The 16365-nt window shown below is 66.8% G+C and overlaps 1 protein-coding gene across 1 annotated transcript in view; it reads left to right on the top strand.

Annotated features, from left to right (window-relative positions):
- The first annotated feature begins 14733 nt into the window (after positions 1 to 14733).
- POU2F2 (POU class 2 homeobox 2) overlaps positions 14734 to 16365 on the top strand; it is a 28745-nt gene continuing 27113 nt past the window's right edge. Inside the window, 1 exon segment of the mRNA XM_050930469.1 lies at positions 14734 to 14764. Coding sequence (XP_050786426.1) covers positions 14737 to 14764 — 28 coding nt within the window. The 5' untranslated portion in view covers positions 14734 to 14736.

The following is a 16365-nucleotide window of genomic DNA, read 5'->3' as shown; positions in this document are numbered from 1 at the left end:
CTCCGTCCATCCATCCATCCCCCGCATCCCTCTACCCAACCATCCCTCCATCCATCCGTCCATCCCCCGCATCTCTCTACCCAACCATCCCTCCATCCATACGGCCATCCCCCGCATCTCTCTACCCAACCATCCCTCCATCCATCCGGCCATCCCCCGCATCTCTCTACCCAACTATCCCTCCGTACATCCATACATCCCCTACATCTCTCTACCCAACCATCCCTCCGTCCATCCATCCGTCCCCCGCATCCCTCTACCCAACCATTCCTCTGTCCATCCCCCGCATCTCTCTACCCAACCATCCCTCCATCCATCCGGCCATCCCCCGCATCTCTCTACCCAACCATCCCTCTGTCCATCCGTCCATCCTCTGCATCTCTCTACCCAACCATCCTTCCGTCCATCCATCCATCCCCCGCATCCCTCTACCCAACCATTCCTCTCTCCATCCCCCGCATCTCTCTACCTAACCATCCCTCCGTACATCTGTACATCTCCACACGCCTCTACTCAACTATCCCTCCATCCATCCATCCATCTGCTGCACTCCTCTGCCAACCATCCCTCCATCCCAGCACCCCTCTACCCATCCATCCATCCATCCAATCATCCCCCGCAACCCTATACCCAACGATCCCTCCATCCATCCGTCCATTTCATCTCCCTCACTCCTCTACCCAACCATCCCGCCGTCCATCCCCCACACCCCACTATATAACCATCCGTCCGTCCATCCATTTATCCCCCTCATCCCTCTACCCAACCATCCCTCTGTCCATCCCCCGCACCCATATACCCGACCATCCCTCCATCCATCCGTCTATCCGCTGCACCCCTTTACCCAACCATCCCTCCATCCATCTGATGCACTCCTCTACCCACCATCCCTCCCTCCCTCCATCTATCCCCCGCAGCCCTCTACCCAACCATCCCTCCATCCATCCATTCCTGCAGCCCTATACCCAACCATCCCTCTGTCTGTCGGTCCCCGGATCCCTCTACATAACCATCCCTCCATCCATCCCTCGTACCCCACTGTATAACCATCTCTCCGTACATCTATACATCCCCACACCCCTCTACCCAACCATCCCTCCATCTGTCCATCCTTCCCCTACCTCCCTCTACCCAACGATCCCTCCATCCATCCATTCCTGCAGCTCTATACCCAACCATCCCTCTGTCTGTCGGTCCCCGGATCCCTCTACCTAATCATCCCTCTGTCCATCCCCTGCACCCCACTGTATAACCATCTCTCCATACATCTATACATCCACACACCCCTTTACCCAACCATCCCTCCATTCATCCCTGCCCGCAGCCCTATACCCAACCATCCCTCCATCTACCGCACTCCTCTACCTGACCATCCCTCCGTCCATCCGTCCATCCACCGCACTCCTCTACCAACCATCCCTCTATCCATTCATCCCTCCACCCCTATACTCAACCATCCCTTCATCCGTCCATCTGCTGCACCCCTCTACCCAACCATCCCTCCGTCCATCTGTCCATCCTCCGCATCCCTCTATCCAACCATCCCTCCATCCCTCCCTGCCTGCAGGCTTATACCCAACCATCCCTCCATCCATCCCTGCCTGCAGCCTTATACCCAACCATCCCTCCGTCCATCTGTCCATCCCCCGCACTCCTCTATCTGACCATCCCTCTATCCATCTGCCACATCCCTATACCCAACCACCCCTCTGTCCATCCATCCCCCCACCCCTATACCCAACCATCCCTCTGTCCATCCATCCCCCCCACCCCTATACCCAACCATCCATCCGTCCACCTGTCCATCCGCCGCACTCCTCTACCTGACCGTCCCTATGTCCTTCCGTCCATCCTCCACACCCCTCTAACTAACCATCCCTCCATTCATCCCTCCATCAATCCATCCCAGCACCCCTCTACCAACCATCCCTCCATCTGTCCATCACTGCACCTCTCTACCTAACCATAGCTCCGTCCATCCATCCATCCCCCATGCCCCACTATATAACCATCTCTCCATCCATCCTTCCATCCCTGCACCCCTCTACCCAACCAGCTCTCCATCCATTCTTCCCCGCATCCCTTGTCCATCCATCTGACCATCCCTGTACGCAACCATCCCTCCATCCATCCATTCCCCCAGCTCTATACCCATTCATCCCTCCGTCTGTCCATCACCGCACCCCTCTACCCAACCATCCCTCCGTCCATTCATCCTCGCACCTCACACCCCTTTACCCAACCATCCCTCCCTCTGACCTTCCATCCCCCCACCTCTGTACCTAACCATCCCTCCGTCCATCCCCCACATCCCTCTACCCAACCATCCCTCCATCCATCCTTCCCCACACCCCTCTACCTAACCATCCATCCCTCCGTCCATCCCCTGCATCCCTCTACCCAACCATCCCTCCATCCATCCCCCACACCCGTCTACCCAACCATCCCTCCATCCATCCATCCGTGCACCCCTCTACCTAATCATCCCTCCGTCTGTCCATCCCCAAACCCCTCTATCCATCCGTGCATCCATCCATCCCCAAACCATCCATCCGTCTGTCCACCCCCCAAACCCCACTATATAACCATCCCTCCATCCATCCATCCCCCACACCCCTCTACCTAACCATCCCTCCGTCCATCCCCCACATCCCTCTACCCAACCATCCCTCCATCCATCCTTCCCCACACCTCTCTATGTAACCATCCCTCCCCCCGACTGTCCATCCCCCCACCTCTCTACCCAACCATACCTCCATCCATCCATCCCCCACACCCCTCTACCCAACCATCCCTCCGTCCATCTGTCCCCCGCACCTCTCTACCCAACTATCCCTCTATCTGTCTATCTGTCCCCGCACCCCTCTACATAACCATCCCTCTGTCCGTCCATCCATCCCCCGCATCCACCTATCCCACCATCCCTCTGTCCATCCATCGCCACACCCCTCTACGCAACCGTTCCTCCGTCCGTCCATCCGCCACACTTCTCTACCTGACCATCCCTCCGTCCATCCCCTGCATCCCTCTACCCAACCATCCCTCCGTCCATTCATCCAGCTCTGCACCCCTTTGCCTAACCATACCTCCATACATCCCTGCACCCCTCTACCCAATCATCCCTCCGTCCATCCATCCAACCATCCCTCTATGCAACCATCTCTCCATCCATCCATTCCCTCAGCCCTGTATCCATCCATCCCCCTGTCCGTCCATTCCCTCACCCCTCTATCCAACCTTCCCTCCCTCCATCCGTCACCGCACCCCTCTACCCATCCATTCCTCCATCCGTCCATCCATCTCCTCACCCCTCTGCCTAACCATACCTCCGTCTCTCCCCGCAGCCCTCTACCCAACCATCCCTTTGCAGGGGGGACATGACAGGAAGGGAGTGAGTTAGCAGGGGGTGGAAGGTGTCAGGAGGGGGCTAGTTTGCAGGGGGATGGGGCGTTTTAGGAGGGGAGTTAGTTTGCAGGGGAGAGGGAGGTATCAAGAGGGGGTTAGTTTGCAGGGGGATGGGGGTGTCAGGAGGGGGTTAGTTTGCAGGGGAGATGGGGGTGTCAAGAGGGGGTTAGTTTGCAGGGGAGATGGGAGTGTCAAGAGGGGGTTAGTTTGCAGGGGGATGGGGGGTGTCAGGAGGGGGTTAGTTTGCAGGGGGGATGGGGTGTCAGGAGAGGGTTAATTTGGAGGGGGATAGGGGTGCCAGGAGGGGGGTGTCAGGAGGAGGGATCAGGGGTTTCTGGCGGAGGGTGTCAGGCGGGGGGATGAGGCAGGCCCGCGATGTCAGGCTGAGGGTGTCAGGCGGGGAGGGTGTCAGGCGGGGGGATGCGGGGTGTCAGGCGGGGGCTGTCAGGCGGGGGGATGCGGGGTGTCAGGCGGGGGTGTCAGGAGGGGGGATGGGGCAGGCCCGCGATGTCAGGCTGAGGGTGTCAGGCGGGGAGGGTGTCAGGCGGGGGGATGCGGGGTGTCAGGCGGGGGGATGCGGGGTGTCAGGCGGGGGTGTCACGAGGGGGGATGGGGCAGGCCCGCGGTGTCAGGTTGAGGGTGTCAGGCGGGGATGGTGTCAGGCGGGGGGATGCTGGGTGTCAAGCAGGGGGATTCGGGGTGTCAGGCGGGGGGATGCGGGGTGTCAGGCGGGGGTGTCAGGAGGGGGGAGTCTGTACCCTCCCGTTCGCTGCCCCCCGTGGTAGCACCCAGGTAATTGCTTTTGTCTGGGCGGACTGGCCTGGGGGGTGCAGGGACCCCGGCGCGGGGGTTTCCGAGGGACGGCAGGTCGTTGCGTCACTGTTCCGGCGTGTGTGGGCTCGGGGAGGGGGGGGCTGTGGGGGGAACAGGGGCGGCGGCGCCGCAGGGCTGCGGGAAGTGGGGGCAGGGAGGGGTGCCCGGTGCGAAGACGTGTCAGTGGGGTGAGGGGGTCACGGAGGGGACATGGACAGGGGGCAGGGGGGGGTTGCATTGTGGAGCCTGTCAGGGGAGATGCTGGGGGGAGACACACGGGCCGGGGCGGGGGCTGGATCGGGGCCCTGTGCGTGTGTGTGGGGGTCCCTGGGTATTGCCTCCTCCACCACGGGGACACCCCACCCACACAGCTCGACAACCCCCACTTGCTTCTTGCGGACCTGGGCGCCTCCCCCCGCAGCCTCGCGCCCCCCCGCCAGCCGCTGCCCAGCCGGCCCACGCGTGTTCGCGGGTGGGGGTGCCGCTGCTTGTCCGTCCCCCCCGCTCCGGCCGCGGAGGGGCCTTGTCACTCGCGCCGGCTCCACGGACGCGTGAGCGCCGCTGCCCGGGGCTCGCCCGGGGGCCTCCCGCCGCCCGGTACGTGGGGGGGAGGGGCGGGCAGCGGGACTGGCTCGGCTCCGCGGGGCTCCCGGCTCCGGCTCCGACTCCGGCGGGATCGATCCCGAGCGTCACAGCGCAGCCATGGACCCGCCGGCTGCGATCGATCCGGGGGAGGGAGACTGCGGGGGGAGGGACGAGGGAGTGTGGAAGGGAGAGGGAGGAAGGGGGGACCCAGTGTGTGGGGAAGGAGGGAGTGTGGAAGGACGAGGGGGGGACCCAGTGTGTGGGGAACGAGGGAGTGTGGAAGGACACAGAGGGAGGGAGAGGAGTGGGGACCCAGTGTGTGGGGAAGGAGGGAGTGTGCAAGGACGAGGAAGGGGGGGGGACCCAGTGTGTGGGGAAGGAGGGAGTGTGGAAGGACACAGAGGGAGGCCCAGTGTGTGGGGAACGAGGGAGTGTGGAAGGCCGCAGAGGGAGGGAGGGAGGGGAGTGACCCAGTGTGGGGGGAACGAGGGAGTGTGGAAGGCTGCAGAGAGAGGGAGGGAGGGGAGTGACCCAGTGTGGGGGGAACGAGGGAGTGTGGAAGGCTGCAGAGAGAGGGAGGGAGGGGAGTGACCCAGTGTGGGGGGAACGAGGGAGTGTGGAAGGACGAGGGAGGGAGGGAGGGGAGTGACCCAGTGTGGGGGGAACGAGGGAGTGTGGAAGGACGAGGGAGGGAGGAGGAGGGGACCCAGTGTGGGGGGAAGGAGGGAGTGTGGAAGGACGAGGGAGGGAGGAGGAGGAGGGGACCCAGTGTGGGGGGAACGAGGGAGTGTGGAAGGCCGCAGAGGGAGGGAGGGAGGGGAGTGACCCAGTGTGGGGGGAACGAGGGAGTGTGGAAGGCTGCAGAGAGAGGGAGGGAGGGGAGTGACCCAGTGTGGGGGGAACGAGGGAGTGTGGAAGGACGAGGGAGGGAGGGAGGGGAGTGACCCAGTGTGGGGGGAACGAGGGAGTGTGGAAGGACGAGGGAGGGAGGAGGAGGGGACCCAGTGTGGGGGGAAGGAGGGAGTGTGGAAGGACGAGGGAGGGAGGAGGAGGAGGGGACCCAGTGTGGGGGGAACGAGGGAGTGTGGAAGGCCGCAGAGTGAGGGCAGAGGGAGCGCCGGGCCGTGCGGGTGTAAAGGCCGGGTGGGGGCTGAGATGCAGGAGGAGGGGATGGGAGGGGGGGCTGGACTGGGGCGAGTGAGGGGAGTTCTGGCCCTGGGGCCGGGGGTCGGGGGGTCAGGATGGAGCAGGCACCAGACCCAAGATGGAGAGAAGGGGCCATGACTGGAGCACTGGGGCTGGACATTTCCGGGGCTGGGACGTTGGCCGTGGAAGGTTCCGAGGCGGGAACGTTTCTGTTGGAAGATTCTGGTTCTGGAACGTTGGGGGTGGGAAGGTTCCGGAGCTGGAACTTTGGGAGCAGGATGATTCCAGGACTGGATCGTTGGGGGTTGGAAGGTTCCAGGTGGTATCTTGGGTCTGGAACATTGGGGTGCGAAGATTCGGGACTGGAACGTTGGAGCTGGAAGGTTCCATGACTAGAACAGTGGGGGTGGGAAGGTTCCGGAGCTGGAACTGTGGGGGTGGGAAGGTTCCGGGCTGGAGGGTCGGGGCTGAGCTCTTTGCACTTTGGGGGATCCCCTTCCTCAGCCAATCGTCCGGCCCCTCAGTGGCGCCCCCCAGCCTGTCCTCGGCCCGGGCCCCAGAGCTCAGAGCAGCCTGGCAGGTGGGTGGGGTGGGCAAGAGAGAGCAAGGGGCACGTCTCTCTCCTCAGCATTTAATGAGGTTGGAAGTGGAGCCACTTGGTGAAGTTTAATGGAGTTTTAATTAGCGTCAGCTCAGCTGGGACAGGCCCTGCCTGCACTGCCCCCCGCCCCCCCAGCCTCCAAACCCTCCCCCATGGGCCAGCCAGCTCTGGGGGCAGGGAACAGGGCACGGGGCCTCTCCACTCTAGGGGGCGCCGGCCCCGATCTGCCCCAGGGTGGGGACTGGCTGGGTGGGGGGGTGCCAGCTCCCATCCGGCCCCATCTGAGGCTCATTCAGTGACCCACCCATGATGTGGGTTCACCAGGACTCAGCCCCACATCCCCAGGGCAGGAGTTTCCCCTAAATTCCCCCAGCCTCCAAAGGCACCAGGCCAGGCTGTGTGGCCCCACCTCATGTCTGTAGCCTTGTGTCAGTAAGGGGGGGGCTCCCATGACCCCCCGACCCCACTCCCAGCCCCCTGAGGGGACAGTGTCCAGTCTCGCAGCGGGGACTCAGGGCTGACGGACAGCTCTGCCAATTGGCCAAATTGGGCAGGGGGAGGGGGGCCGGGATCCACACGGAGACTGGGGGGAGACCCCAGTTGTGGGGGTGAAAGGGGATGGTGGGGGGGGAGGGAGTGGCCCTTGCCCCTGCCTCCTTATCCCCAGCTACCCTCCCACCCCAGCTGAGCCAGGGGCCTTGGCATTCTGAGCTTGCCCACAGCGGTGCCCTGCCAGGGTCGGGATTGAAGGGGATTGGCAGAGCAGTGGGGGCTGGTGGTTAGAGCAGGGGGCTGGGAGCCAGGACTCCTGGGTTCTCTCCCCGGCTCTGGGAGGGAAGTGGGGGCTGGTGGTTAGCGCAGGGGGGCTGGGAGCCTGGACGCCTGGGTCTCTCCCCAGCTCTGGGAGGGGAGTGGGGTCTAGTGGTTAGAGCAGGAGGGGCCTGGACTCCTGGGTTCTCTCCGGCTCTTTGTGTGTGACCTTGGGCAATTCTGCTCCTTTTGCTTTTTCTGCATCTCCCCCCATGCAGCACGTGTCCGGGTCTGTGCTGAATCTGCTCCTCTCGGGCTGGTTTAATTCTCTCCCGTCTTGTACCGGGGGAGGGGCGGGGGTGAGTCCCCCCAGTTCTGGGCCTCGATCCCTGGGCGGGGGGAGCAGGCAGCTGAGCACCGAGCCTTGTGCAGTGGTGACCTGTGGTGCCGGGGCGGGGGCTCAGGGAGGCAGACGGCGCTGGGGGGACCATGCAATGGGCTGGCTGGTCAGAGCCGGCGGCCCCCCCTGCGGCCCCCCCGAGGCTCATCGATCGGCAGCCGAGACACTGAACCATTTCCCATTGTCAGACAAACTCCCCGCGGCAGCCCCGGCGGGGGGCTGGGGGAGCTGGGGCTGATGGACATGCCCCCCAGGAACAGCCCCCCCCCGGCCCCCTCCACCCGGCCAATCATTCACCTGCTGTTTTCTCTCCCCCTCCATCTTCCCGTCCTTTCCCCGCTGCTCCCATCCCTGCCTCCCCCTGCAGTCAGTTTGCACCCCCCCGCCGTACTGGGGAGAATTATTTGCACTGGAAATGCAAGTGTCCGCATGGTTCCCTTTCTGTGCAGAGAATTATTGTGGGGCCTACAATATTGGGTCTCTCACACGCTGTGCCCCCTGCAGGGCTGTGGGAGGGAAGACCCAGGGGACAGAAAAGGCTGTGGGGGTTGCAAGTGAGGACAGAGGAAGGTGCAGGCAAGTGTGTGAGGGCAGGGGAAGGGGCAGGAAAGTGTGCAAGGGCAGGGGAAGGGGCAGGTGAGGGCAGAGGAAGGTGCAGGCAAGTGTGTGAGGGCAGGGGAAGGGGCAGGCAAGTGTGCAAGGGCAGGGGAAGGGGCAGGTAAGGGCAGAGGAAGGTACATGCAAGTGTGTGAAGGCAGGGGAAAGTGCAGATGAGTGTGCAAGGTCAGAGGAAGGTGAAGGCAAGTGTGCAAGATCAGGGGAAGAGGCAGGTGAGTGTGCAAGGTCAGAGGAAGGTGCACACAAGTGTGTGAGAGTAGGGGAAGAGGTAGGTGCAAGGGCAGGGGAAAGTGCAGGTGGGTGTGCAAGGTCAGGGGAAGGGGTGGGTGACTGTGCAAGGTCTGGGAAAAGTGCAGGTGAGTGTGCAAGGGCAGGGGAAGGGGCAGGAGAGTGTGTGAGGGCAGGGGAAAGTGCAGACCAATGTGCGAGGGCAGGGGAAGGGGCAGGCGAGTGTGCAAGGGCAGGAGAAGGAGCAGGCGAGTGTGCGACAGCAGGGGAAGGAGCAGGCGAGTGTGTGAGGGCAGGGGAAAATGCAGACCAGTGTGCAAGGGCAGGAGAAGGGGCAGGTGAGTGTGCGAGGGCAGGGGAAGGGGCAGGCGAGTGTGCAGGTGCTGGGGGACACACAGACATGCACATGGAAGATGCCCCCCACCAGGCCACTTCACTGGGTCTGGCCCAGCTTGGGGAGAGGCCGGGGGGCCGGGTCGCACCCTTGCTAACAGTGCCCCCTGCTGGGAGAGGGCCTGGGTTCACCCACTCCCCACGCCTAGGCCCAGCCCCATGCCTGGGCCTGATCCCCCCCATGCCTGCACCCCCACCTCCTGCCAGTCCCCCACTCCTGCCCCTACGCCGATCTCCAGGGAGCACCTCCAGCCCTTCCCCCTCACCCCCCCCAGCCCCAGGGAGCACCCCCTGGTCCTTCCCCCTCACCCCCCAGCCCTGGAGAGCGTCCCCCAGCCCTTCCCCCTCACCCCCCCAGCCTCGGGGAGCGCCCTCCGGCCCTTCCCCCTCACCCCCCAGCCCTGGAGAGCGTCCCCCAGCCCTTCCCCCTCACCCCCCCCAGCCTCGGGGAGCGCCCTCCGGCCCTTCCCCCTCACCCCCCCAGCCCAGGGGAGTTCCCCTGGCCTTTCCCCCCTCACCCCCCCCAGCACCGGAGAGCGCCCCCATGGCCCTTCCCCCTCAGCCCCCCTAGCCCCAGGGAGCGTCCCCCGGCCCTTCCCCCAACCCCCCCAGCCCCGGGGATCATCCCCCGGCCTTTCCCCCTAACCCCCCTAGCCCTGGGGAGCACCCCCGGCCCTTCCCCCTCACCCCCCCCAGCCCCAGGGAGCGTCCCCTGGCCCTTCCCCCTAACCCTCCCAGCCCTGGGGAGCGTCCCCTGGCCCTTCCCCCTCACCCCCCCAGCTCCGGGGAGCACCCCCGGCCCTTCCCCCTTTCCCCCACTCCCAGCCCTGGGGAGCGTCCCCCGGCCCTTCCCCCTAACCCCCCCCAGCCCCCTCTCCCAGCCCCGGGGAGCGTCCCCCGGCCCTTCCCCCTCTCCCCCGCTCCCAGCCCCGGGTAGCGTCCCCCGGCTTTTCCCCCTCTCCCCCACTCCCAGCCCCGGGTAGCGTCCCCCGGCCCTTCCCCCTCTCCCCCGCTCCCAGCCCCGGGGAGCGTCCCCCGGCCCTTCCCCCTCTCTCCCGCTCCCAGCCCCGGGGAGCGTCCCCCGGCCCTTCCCCCTCTCCCCCGCTCCCAGCCCCGGGGAGCGTCCCCCGGCCCTTCCCCCTCTCCCCCGCTCCCAGCCCCGGGGAGCGTCCCCCGGCTTTTCCCCCTCTCCCCCACTCCCAGCCCCGGGTAGCGTCCCCCGGCCCTTCCCCCTCTCCCCCGCTCCCAGCCCCGGGGAGCGTCCCCCGGCCCTTCCCCCTCTCCCCCGCTCCCAGCCCCGGGGAGCACCCCCGGCCCTTCCCCCTCTCCCCCGCTCCCAGCCCCGGGGAGCGTCCCCCGGCCCTTCCCCCTCTCCCCCGCTCCCAGCCCCGGGGAGCGTCCCCCGACTCTTCCCCCTCTCCCCCGCTCCCAGCCCCGGGGAGCGTCCCCCGGCCCTTCCCCCTGCCCCCCCCAGCCCCGGGGAGCATCCCCTGGCCCTTCCCCCTCACCCCCCAGCCCCGAGGAGCATCCCCCTGCCCTTCCCCCAACCCCCGGGCAGCGCCCCCGGCCCTTCCCCCTCTCCCCAGCTCCCAGCCCCGGGGAGCATCCCCCGGCCCTTCCCCCTTGCCTCTGCCCCCCCAGCCCCAGGGAGCGTCCCCCAGCCCTTCCCCCTCGCCCCTGGCCCCCCCCATCCCTGGGCAGCGTCCCCCAGCCCTTCCCCTTGCCCCCCCAGCCCCAGGGAGCGTCCCCTGGCCGTTCCCCCAACCCCCCCAGCTCCAGGGAGCGCCCTCGGCCCCTCCCCCTCCCCTCCACCCCCCCTCAGCCCTAGGGAGCGTCCTCACCCCCTCACCTCTTGTCCCGCACAGCCCCATCAACACCCCCCTCAGACTCCCCCCGCCGCCAGCCCTTGTCAGTGCTCCCCAGACTCTTCACCCCCCAACCCTGCAGCCCCCCAGCCTCCCCATAGCGCCCACGGGCCCCACAGCCTCCTCTGTCCTCACAATGCCTCCCCCACCCCGATAGCTGCCCGCTGACCCCTGGAGGGGAGGGATGAGGCTGGGGGGTTGGGGGCTCACTGAGAGATGGGAACAGGGGAGTCTGAGGTGCCCCACACCCCTGACCCACACCCCGGAGTGACCCTGTCTCTGCAGGGCCGGGGGGGGCAGGGGCGGGGCTGGTGTGAATGTTCACGCGGTTCTGCTGCCCCCTGGCGGGCAGCGGCTGAGGCGCAGGTGCTGCCTGAGTGGTTGCTGAAATGTCAGACCCGGGGCAGACTGTGTGTGTGTGTCAGAGCCAGGGGCCCTGTCGCACGGGGATGGGCGTGTGTCCGTGTCAGGGGCCCTGTCGCACAGGAGTGAGCGTGTGTCCGTGTCAGGGGCCCTGTCGCACGGGGGTGAGCGTGTGTCCGTGTCGGGGCCCTGTCGCACGGGGGTGAGCGTGTGTCCGTGTCGGGGGCCCTGTCGCACGGGGGTGAGCGTGTGTCCGTGTCGGGGCCCTGTCGCACGGAGGTGAGCGTGTGTCTGTGTCAGGGGCCCTGTCGCACAGGGGTGGGCCTGTGTCCGTGTCGGGGCCCTGTCGCACGGGGGTGGGCATGTGTCCGTGTCGGGGGCCCTGTCGCACGGGGGTGAGCGTGTGTCCGTGTCGGGGGCCCTGTCGCACGGGAGTGAGCGTGTGTCCGTGTCTGGGGCCCTGTCGCACGGGGGTGGGCGTGTGTCCGTGTCGGGGGCACTGTCGCACGGGCGTGAGCGTGTCCGTGTCGGGGGCCCTGTCGCACGGGAGTGAGCATGTGTCCGTGTCGGGGGCCCTGTCGCACGGGGGTGAGCGTGTGTCCGTGTCGGGGGCCCTGTCGCACGGGTGTGGGCGTGTCTCCGTGTCGGGGGCCCTGTCGCACGGGGGTGAGCGTCTGTCCGTGTCGGGGGCCCTGTCGCACGGGGGTAAGTGTGTGTCCGTGTCGGGGGCCCTGTCGCACGGGGGTCGGCGTGTGTCCGTGTCGGGGGCCCTGTCGCACGGGTGTGGGCGTGTGTCCGTGTCGGGGGCCCTGTCGCACGGGTGTGGGCGTGTGTCCGTGTCGGGGGCCCTGTCGCACGGGGGTGGGCGTCTGTCCGTGTCGGGGGCCCTGTCGCACGGGGGTCGGCGTGTGTCCGTGTCGGGGGCCCTGTCGCACGGGGGTCGGCGTGTGTCCGTGTCGGGGGCCCTGTCGCACGGGGGTGGGCGTCTGTCCGTGTCGGGGGCCCTGTCGCACGGGGGTCGGCGTGTGTCCGTGTCGGGGGCCCTGTCGCACGGGGGTCGGCGTGTGTCCGTGTCGGGGGCCCTGTCGCACGGAGGTCGGCGTGTGTCCGTGTCGGGGGCCCTGTCGCACGGGGGTGGGCGTCTGTCCGTGTCGGGGGCCCTGTCGCACGGGGGTCGGCGTGTGTCCGTGTCGGGGGCCCTGTCGCACGGGGGTCGGCGTGTGTCCGTGTCGGGGGCCCTGTCACACAGGAGTGAGTGTGTGTCCGTGTCAGGGGCCCTGTCGCACGGGGGTGGTCATGTGTCCGTGTCGGACGCACTATCGCACAGGAGTGAGTGTGTGTCCGTGTCGGGGGCCCTGTCCCATGGGGGTGGGCATGTGTCCTTGTCGGGGGCCCTGTCGCACGGGGGTGGACGTGTGTCTGTGTCAGGGACCTGTCGCACAGGGGTGGGCGTGTGTCCGTGTCAGGGGCCCTGTCGCATGGGAGTGGGTGTGTGTCCGTGTCGGGGGCCCTGTCGCACGGGAATGAGCGTGTGTCCATGTCGGGGGCTCTGTCGCACGGGGGTGGGTGTGTGTCCGTGTCAGGGGCCCTGTCGCATGTGAGTGGGTGGGTGTCCATGTCGGGGTCCCTGTCGCACGCAGGTGGGCCTATGTCTCTGTTGGGGGCCCTGTTGCACAGGGGTGGGCGTGAGTCCATGTCAGGGTCCTGTCACACGGGGGATGTGCATGTGTCCTTTTCAGGGGGCCTGTCGCATGTTTGGTATGTGTTTCTGTGCCACGGGACCTGTCGCACACCAAGTGTATGTGTGTCTCTGTCAGGGGCCCTGTCGCATGCAAGGTGTGTGTGTGTCTGTGCCAGAAGCTCTGTTGCACACTATGTGTGCATGTATTTGTGTCAGAGGTTCTGTTGCACACCATGTCTGTGTGTCTGTGCCAGGAGCTCTGTCACATGCTGGTTGTGCATGTGTTTGTGCTAGGGGCCCTGTTGCACAGCAGGTGTGCACGTGTGTGTGCTGCAAGCCCTGTTGAACACCTAGTGAGCCTGTGTCTGTGCCAGGAGTTCTGTCGCACGTGGGTGTATGTGTGTCTGTACCAGGAGCTCTTTCACATGCGGGTGTACGTGTGTCTGTGCTGCAGGCCCTGTCGCACGCTGGGCATGCCTGTGTCTGTGCCAGGAGCTCTTTCACACGTGGGTGTACGTGTGTCTGCTACAGGCCCTGTCGCACGCTGGGCGTGCCTGTGTCTGTGCCAGGAGCCCTGTAGCACGCGGGTGTACGTGTGTCTGTGCTGCAGGCCCTGTCGCACGCTGGGCGTGCCTGTGTCTGTGCCAGGAGCCCTGTCGCACGCGGGTGTACGTGTGTCTGTGCTGCAGGCTCTGTCGCACGCTGGGCGTGCTTGTGTCTGTGCCAGGAGCCCTGTCGCACGCGGGTGTACGTGTGTCTGTGCTGCAGGCCCTGTCGCACGCTGGGCGTGCCTGTGTCTGTGCCAGGAGCCCTGTCACACGCGGGTGTACGTGTGTCTGTGCTGCAGGCTCTGTCGCACGCTGGGCGTGCTTGTGTCTGTGCCAGGAGCCCTGTCGCACGCGGGTGTACGTGTGTCTGTGCTGCAGGCCCTGTCGCACGCTGGGCGTGCCTGTGTCTGTGCCAGGAGCCCTGTCGCACGCGGGTGTACGTGTGTCTGTGCTGCAGGCCCTGTCGCACGCTGGGCGTGCCTGTGTCTGTGCCAGGAGCCCTGTCGCACGCGAGTGTACGTGTGTCTGTGCTGCAGGCCCTGTCGCACGCTGGGGCGTGCCTGTGTCTGTGCCAGGAGCCCTGTCGCACGCGGGTGTACGTGTGTCTGTGCTGCAGGCCCTGTCGCACGCTGGGCGTGCCTGTGTCTGTGCCAGGAGCCCTGTCGCACGCGGGTGTACGTGTGTCTGTGCTGCAGGCCCTGTCGCACGCTGGGCGTGCCTGTGTCTGTGCCAGGAGCCCTGTCGCACGCGGGTGTACGTGTGTCTGTGCTGCAGGCCCTGTCGCACGCTGGGCGTGCCTGTGTCTGTGCCAGGAGCCCTGTCGCACGCGGGTGTACGTGTGTCTGTGCTGCAGGCCCTGTCGCACGCTGGGCGTGCCTGTGTCTGTGCCAGGAGCCCTGTCGCACGCGAGTGTACGTGTGTCTGTGCTGCAGGCCCTGTCACACGCTGGGCGTGCCTGTGTCTGTGCCAGGAGCCCTGTCGCACGCGGGTGTACGTGTGTCTGTGCTGCAGGCCCTGTCGCATGCTGGGCGTGCCTGTGTCTGTGCCAGGAGCCCTGTCGCACGCGGGTGTACGTGTGTCTGTGCTGCAGGCCCTGTCGCACGCTGAGCGTGCCTGTGTCTGTGCCAGGAGCCCTGTCGCACGCGGGGGTTTTCCTCACCCCTCACCTCCCTTGCAGTTTCCTCCCAGCTGCTTCCTGCTGCTCGCGTCCCCCCCACCCCCCCAGCTCCTTCCCTCTCTCCTCCAGGGGCTGGGGGGTGGGAACTCCCCCCTGTTCTGTCCCTCCTCCGTCACACCCCTCCCCGCCCCGCCGGGCATCACGCTGCCGAGCTCCCCCCGCCATGGTGAACCCCGCCAGGTGGATGCCAGGTAGGGGGTGGGAATAGGAGCAGGGGGCCGGGCTGGGGAGACCTGGGGGGGTGGGTCAGTTCCTCCTGCCTGGACTCTCTCTGCATCTGGCTCTGTTCATGGGGTGGGGGGTCCCAGCAGGGGGTGCTGTGGGGAGCGGGGCAGGGCTGGTTGTGAGGTGGGGGTGCTGGGCGTCGGGTGCTGGCCATGGGGTGGGAGGCACTGGCTGTGGGGGTGCTGGCCGTGGGGCGCTGGTTGGGCCTGGCCATGGGGACTGGCTGGGAGGGTGCAGGCTGTGGGGTGGGAGTGCAGGTTATGGGGGGCTGGCTGGGTGGGCCACTGGCAATGCGGAGCACTTGCTGTGGGGTGGGGATGCTGGCTGTGAGGGGCTGGCCCATGGGATGAGGGCCCTGCCCGTGGGATGTGGGGGGCTGACCCGTGGAGTGGGGGCCCTGCCCATGGAGTGGGGGTGCTGGCCATGGGTGGCTGACCCGTGGGGTGGGGACCCTGCCCATGGGGTGGGGGTGCTGGCTGTGGGGGGCTGACCCGTGGGGTGGGGGTGCTGGCCGTGGGGGCCTGCCCATGGGGTGAGGGTGCTGGCCATGAGGGGCTGGCCTGTGGGGTGGGGGCCCTGCCCTTGGGAGGCCGGCCGTGGGGGTCCGGCCGGTTCTGCGGGGTATTTTTAGCCTGGGTTTCAGTAAATTTGAGGCTTTTTTAAACCGGCTAAAAATGCGAAAGGGAAACGAATAGGAGAAGTGAAAGTGCTGGGGGGGGCTTGGCCAGGCCCTGCCCCCCCGGCAGGCTCAGGGCGTTCGCACCCAGCAGGGCCCAGCCCCCCAGCCCAGGGCCGCAGGGGCAGACAGGGACTCCCCCATTGCCCCCATCGGCCCAGCTGGTCCCTGCCTCAATGGGGGAGGGGCTGGCTGGGGGGGCTCAGGCCGGGCCTGGAGTCCAAAGGCTGAAATCAGGCTGGGGGGCCATGCAGGGCTGGGGGGGGGACGATCCTCACCCCCAGGCGGCCCCAGGGAGTGGAGGATGCTGACGGGGCCCAGAGAGCGAGATGCCGGGGGGACGGGGGCCGGGGGGGCAGAGGCCATCACAGCTCGGGAACGTCAGGCCATGGCCTGTGGGACAGGCCCCCCAGCTTACCCTGCCCCCCCCGCCTACCCCACCCCCAGTGTACCCTGCCCCCCCGTGTACCCTGCCCCCTCAGCCTACCCCACCCCCCAGTGTACCCCACCCCCAGTGTACCCTGCCCCCCCGCATACCCCAGCCCCCGTTTTATGCCACCCCCAGCATACCCTGCCACCCCGGGTACCCCAGCCCCCAGCGTACCCCACCCTCCAGGGTACCCCCCCCAGCATACCCTGCCCCTGGTGTATCCCACCCCCCAGCGTACCCTGCCCCGTGGCCTACCCCAGCCCCCTGGTGTATCCCATCCCAGCATACCCCAGCCCCCGGCCTACCCCCCCCCCCCGGCGTACCCTGCTCCCTGGTATACTCCAGCCCTCCAGTGTACCCCCAGCCCCCTGGCGTTCCCCACCCCCAGTGTACCCCTGTCCCCCGGCATACCCCAGCCCCCCTGTGTACTCTGCCCCTCAGCATACCCCAGCCCCCCGGCC

The sequence above is a fragment of the Gopherus flavomarginatus genome, chromosome 20, assembly GCF_025201925.1.
Source record: "Gopherus flavomarginatus isolate rGopFla2 chromosome 20, rGopFla2.mat.asm, whole genome shotgun sequence".
Lineage (NCBI taxonomy): Eukaryota > Metazoa > Chordata > Testudines > Testudinidae > Gopherus > Gopherus flavomarginatus.
The sequence above is the reverse complement of the archived record's forward strand: the minus strand, read 5'-3'. Positions and strand labels throughout refer to the sequence as shown.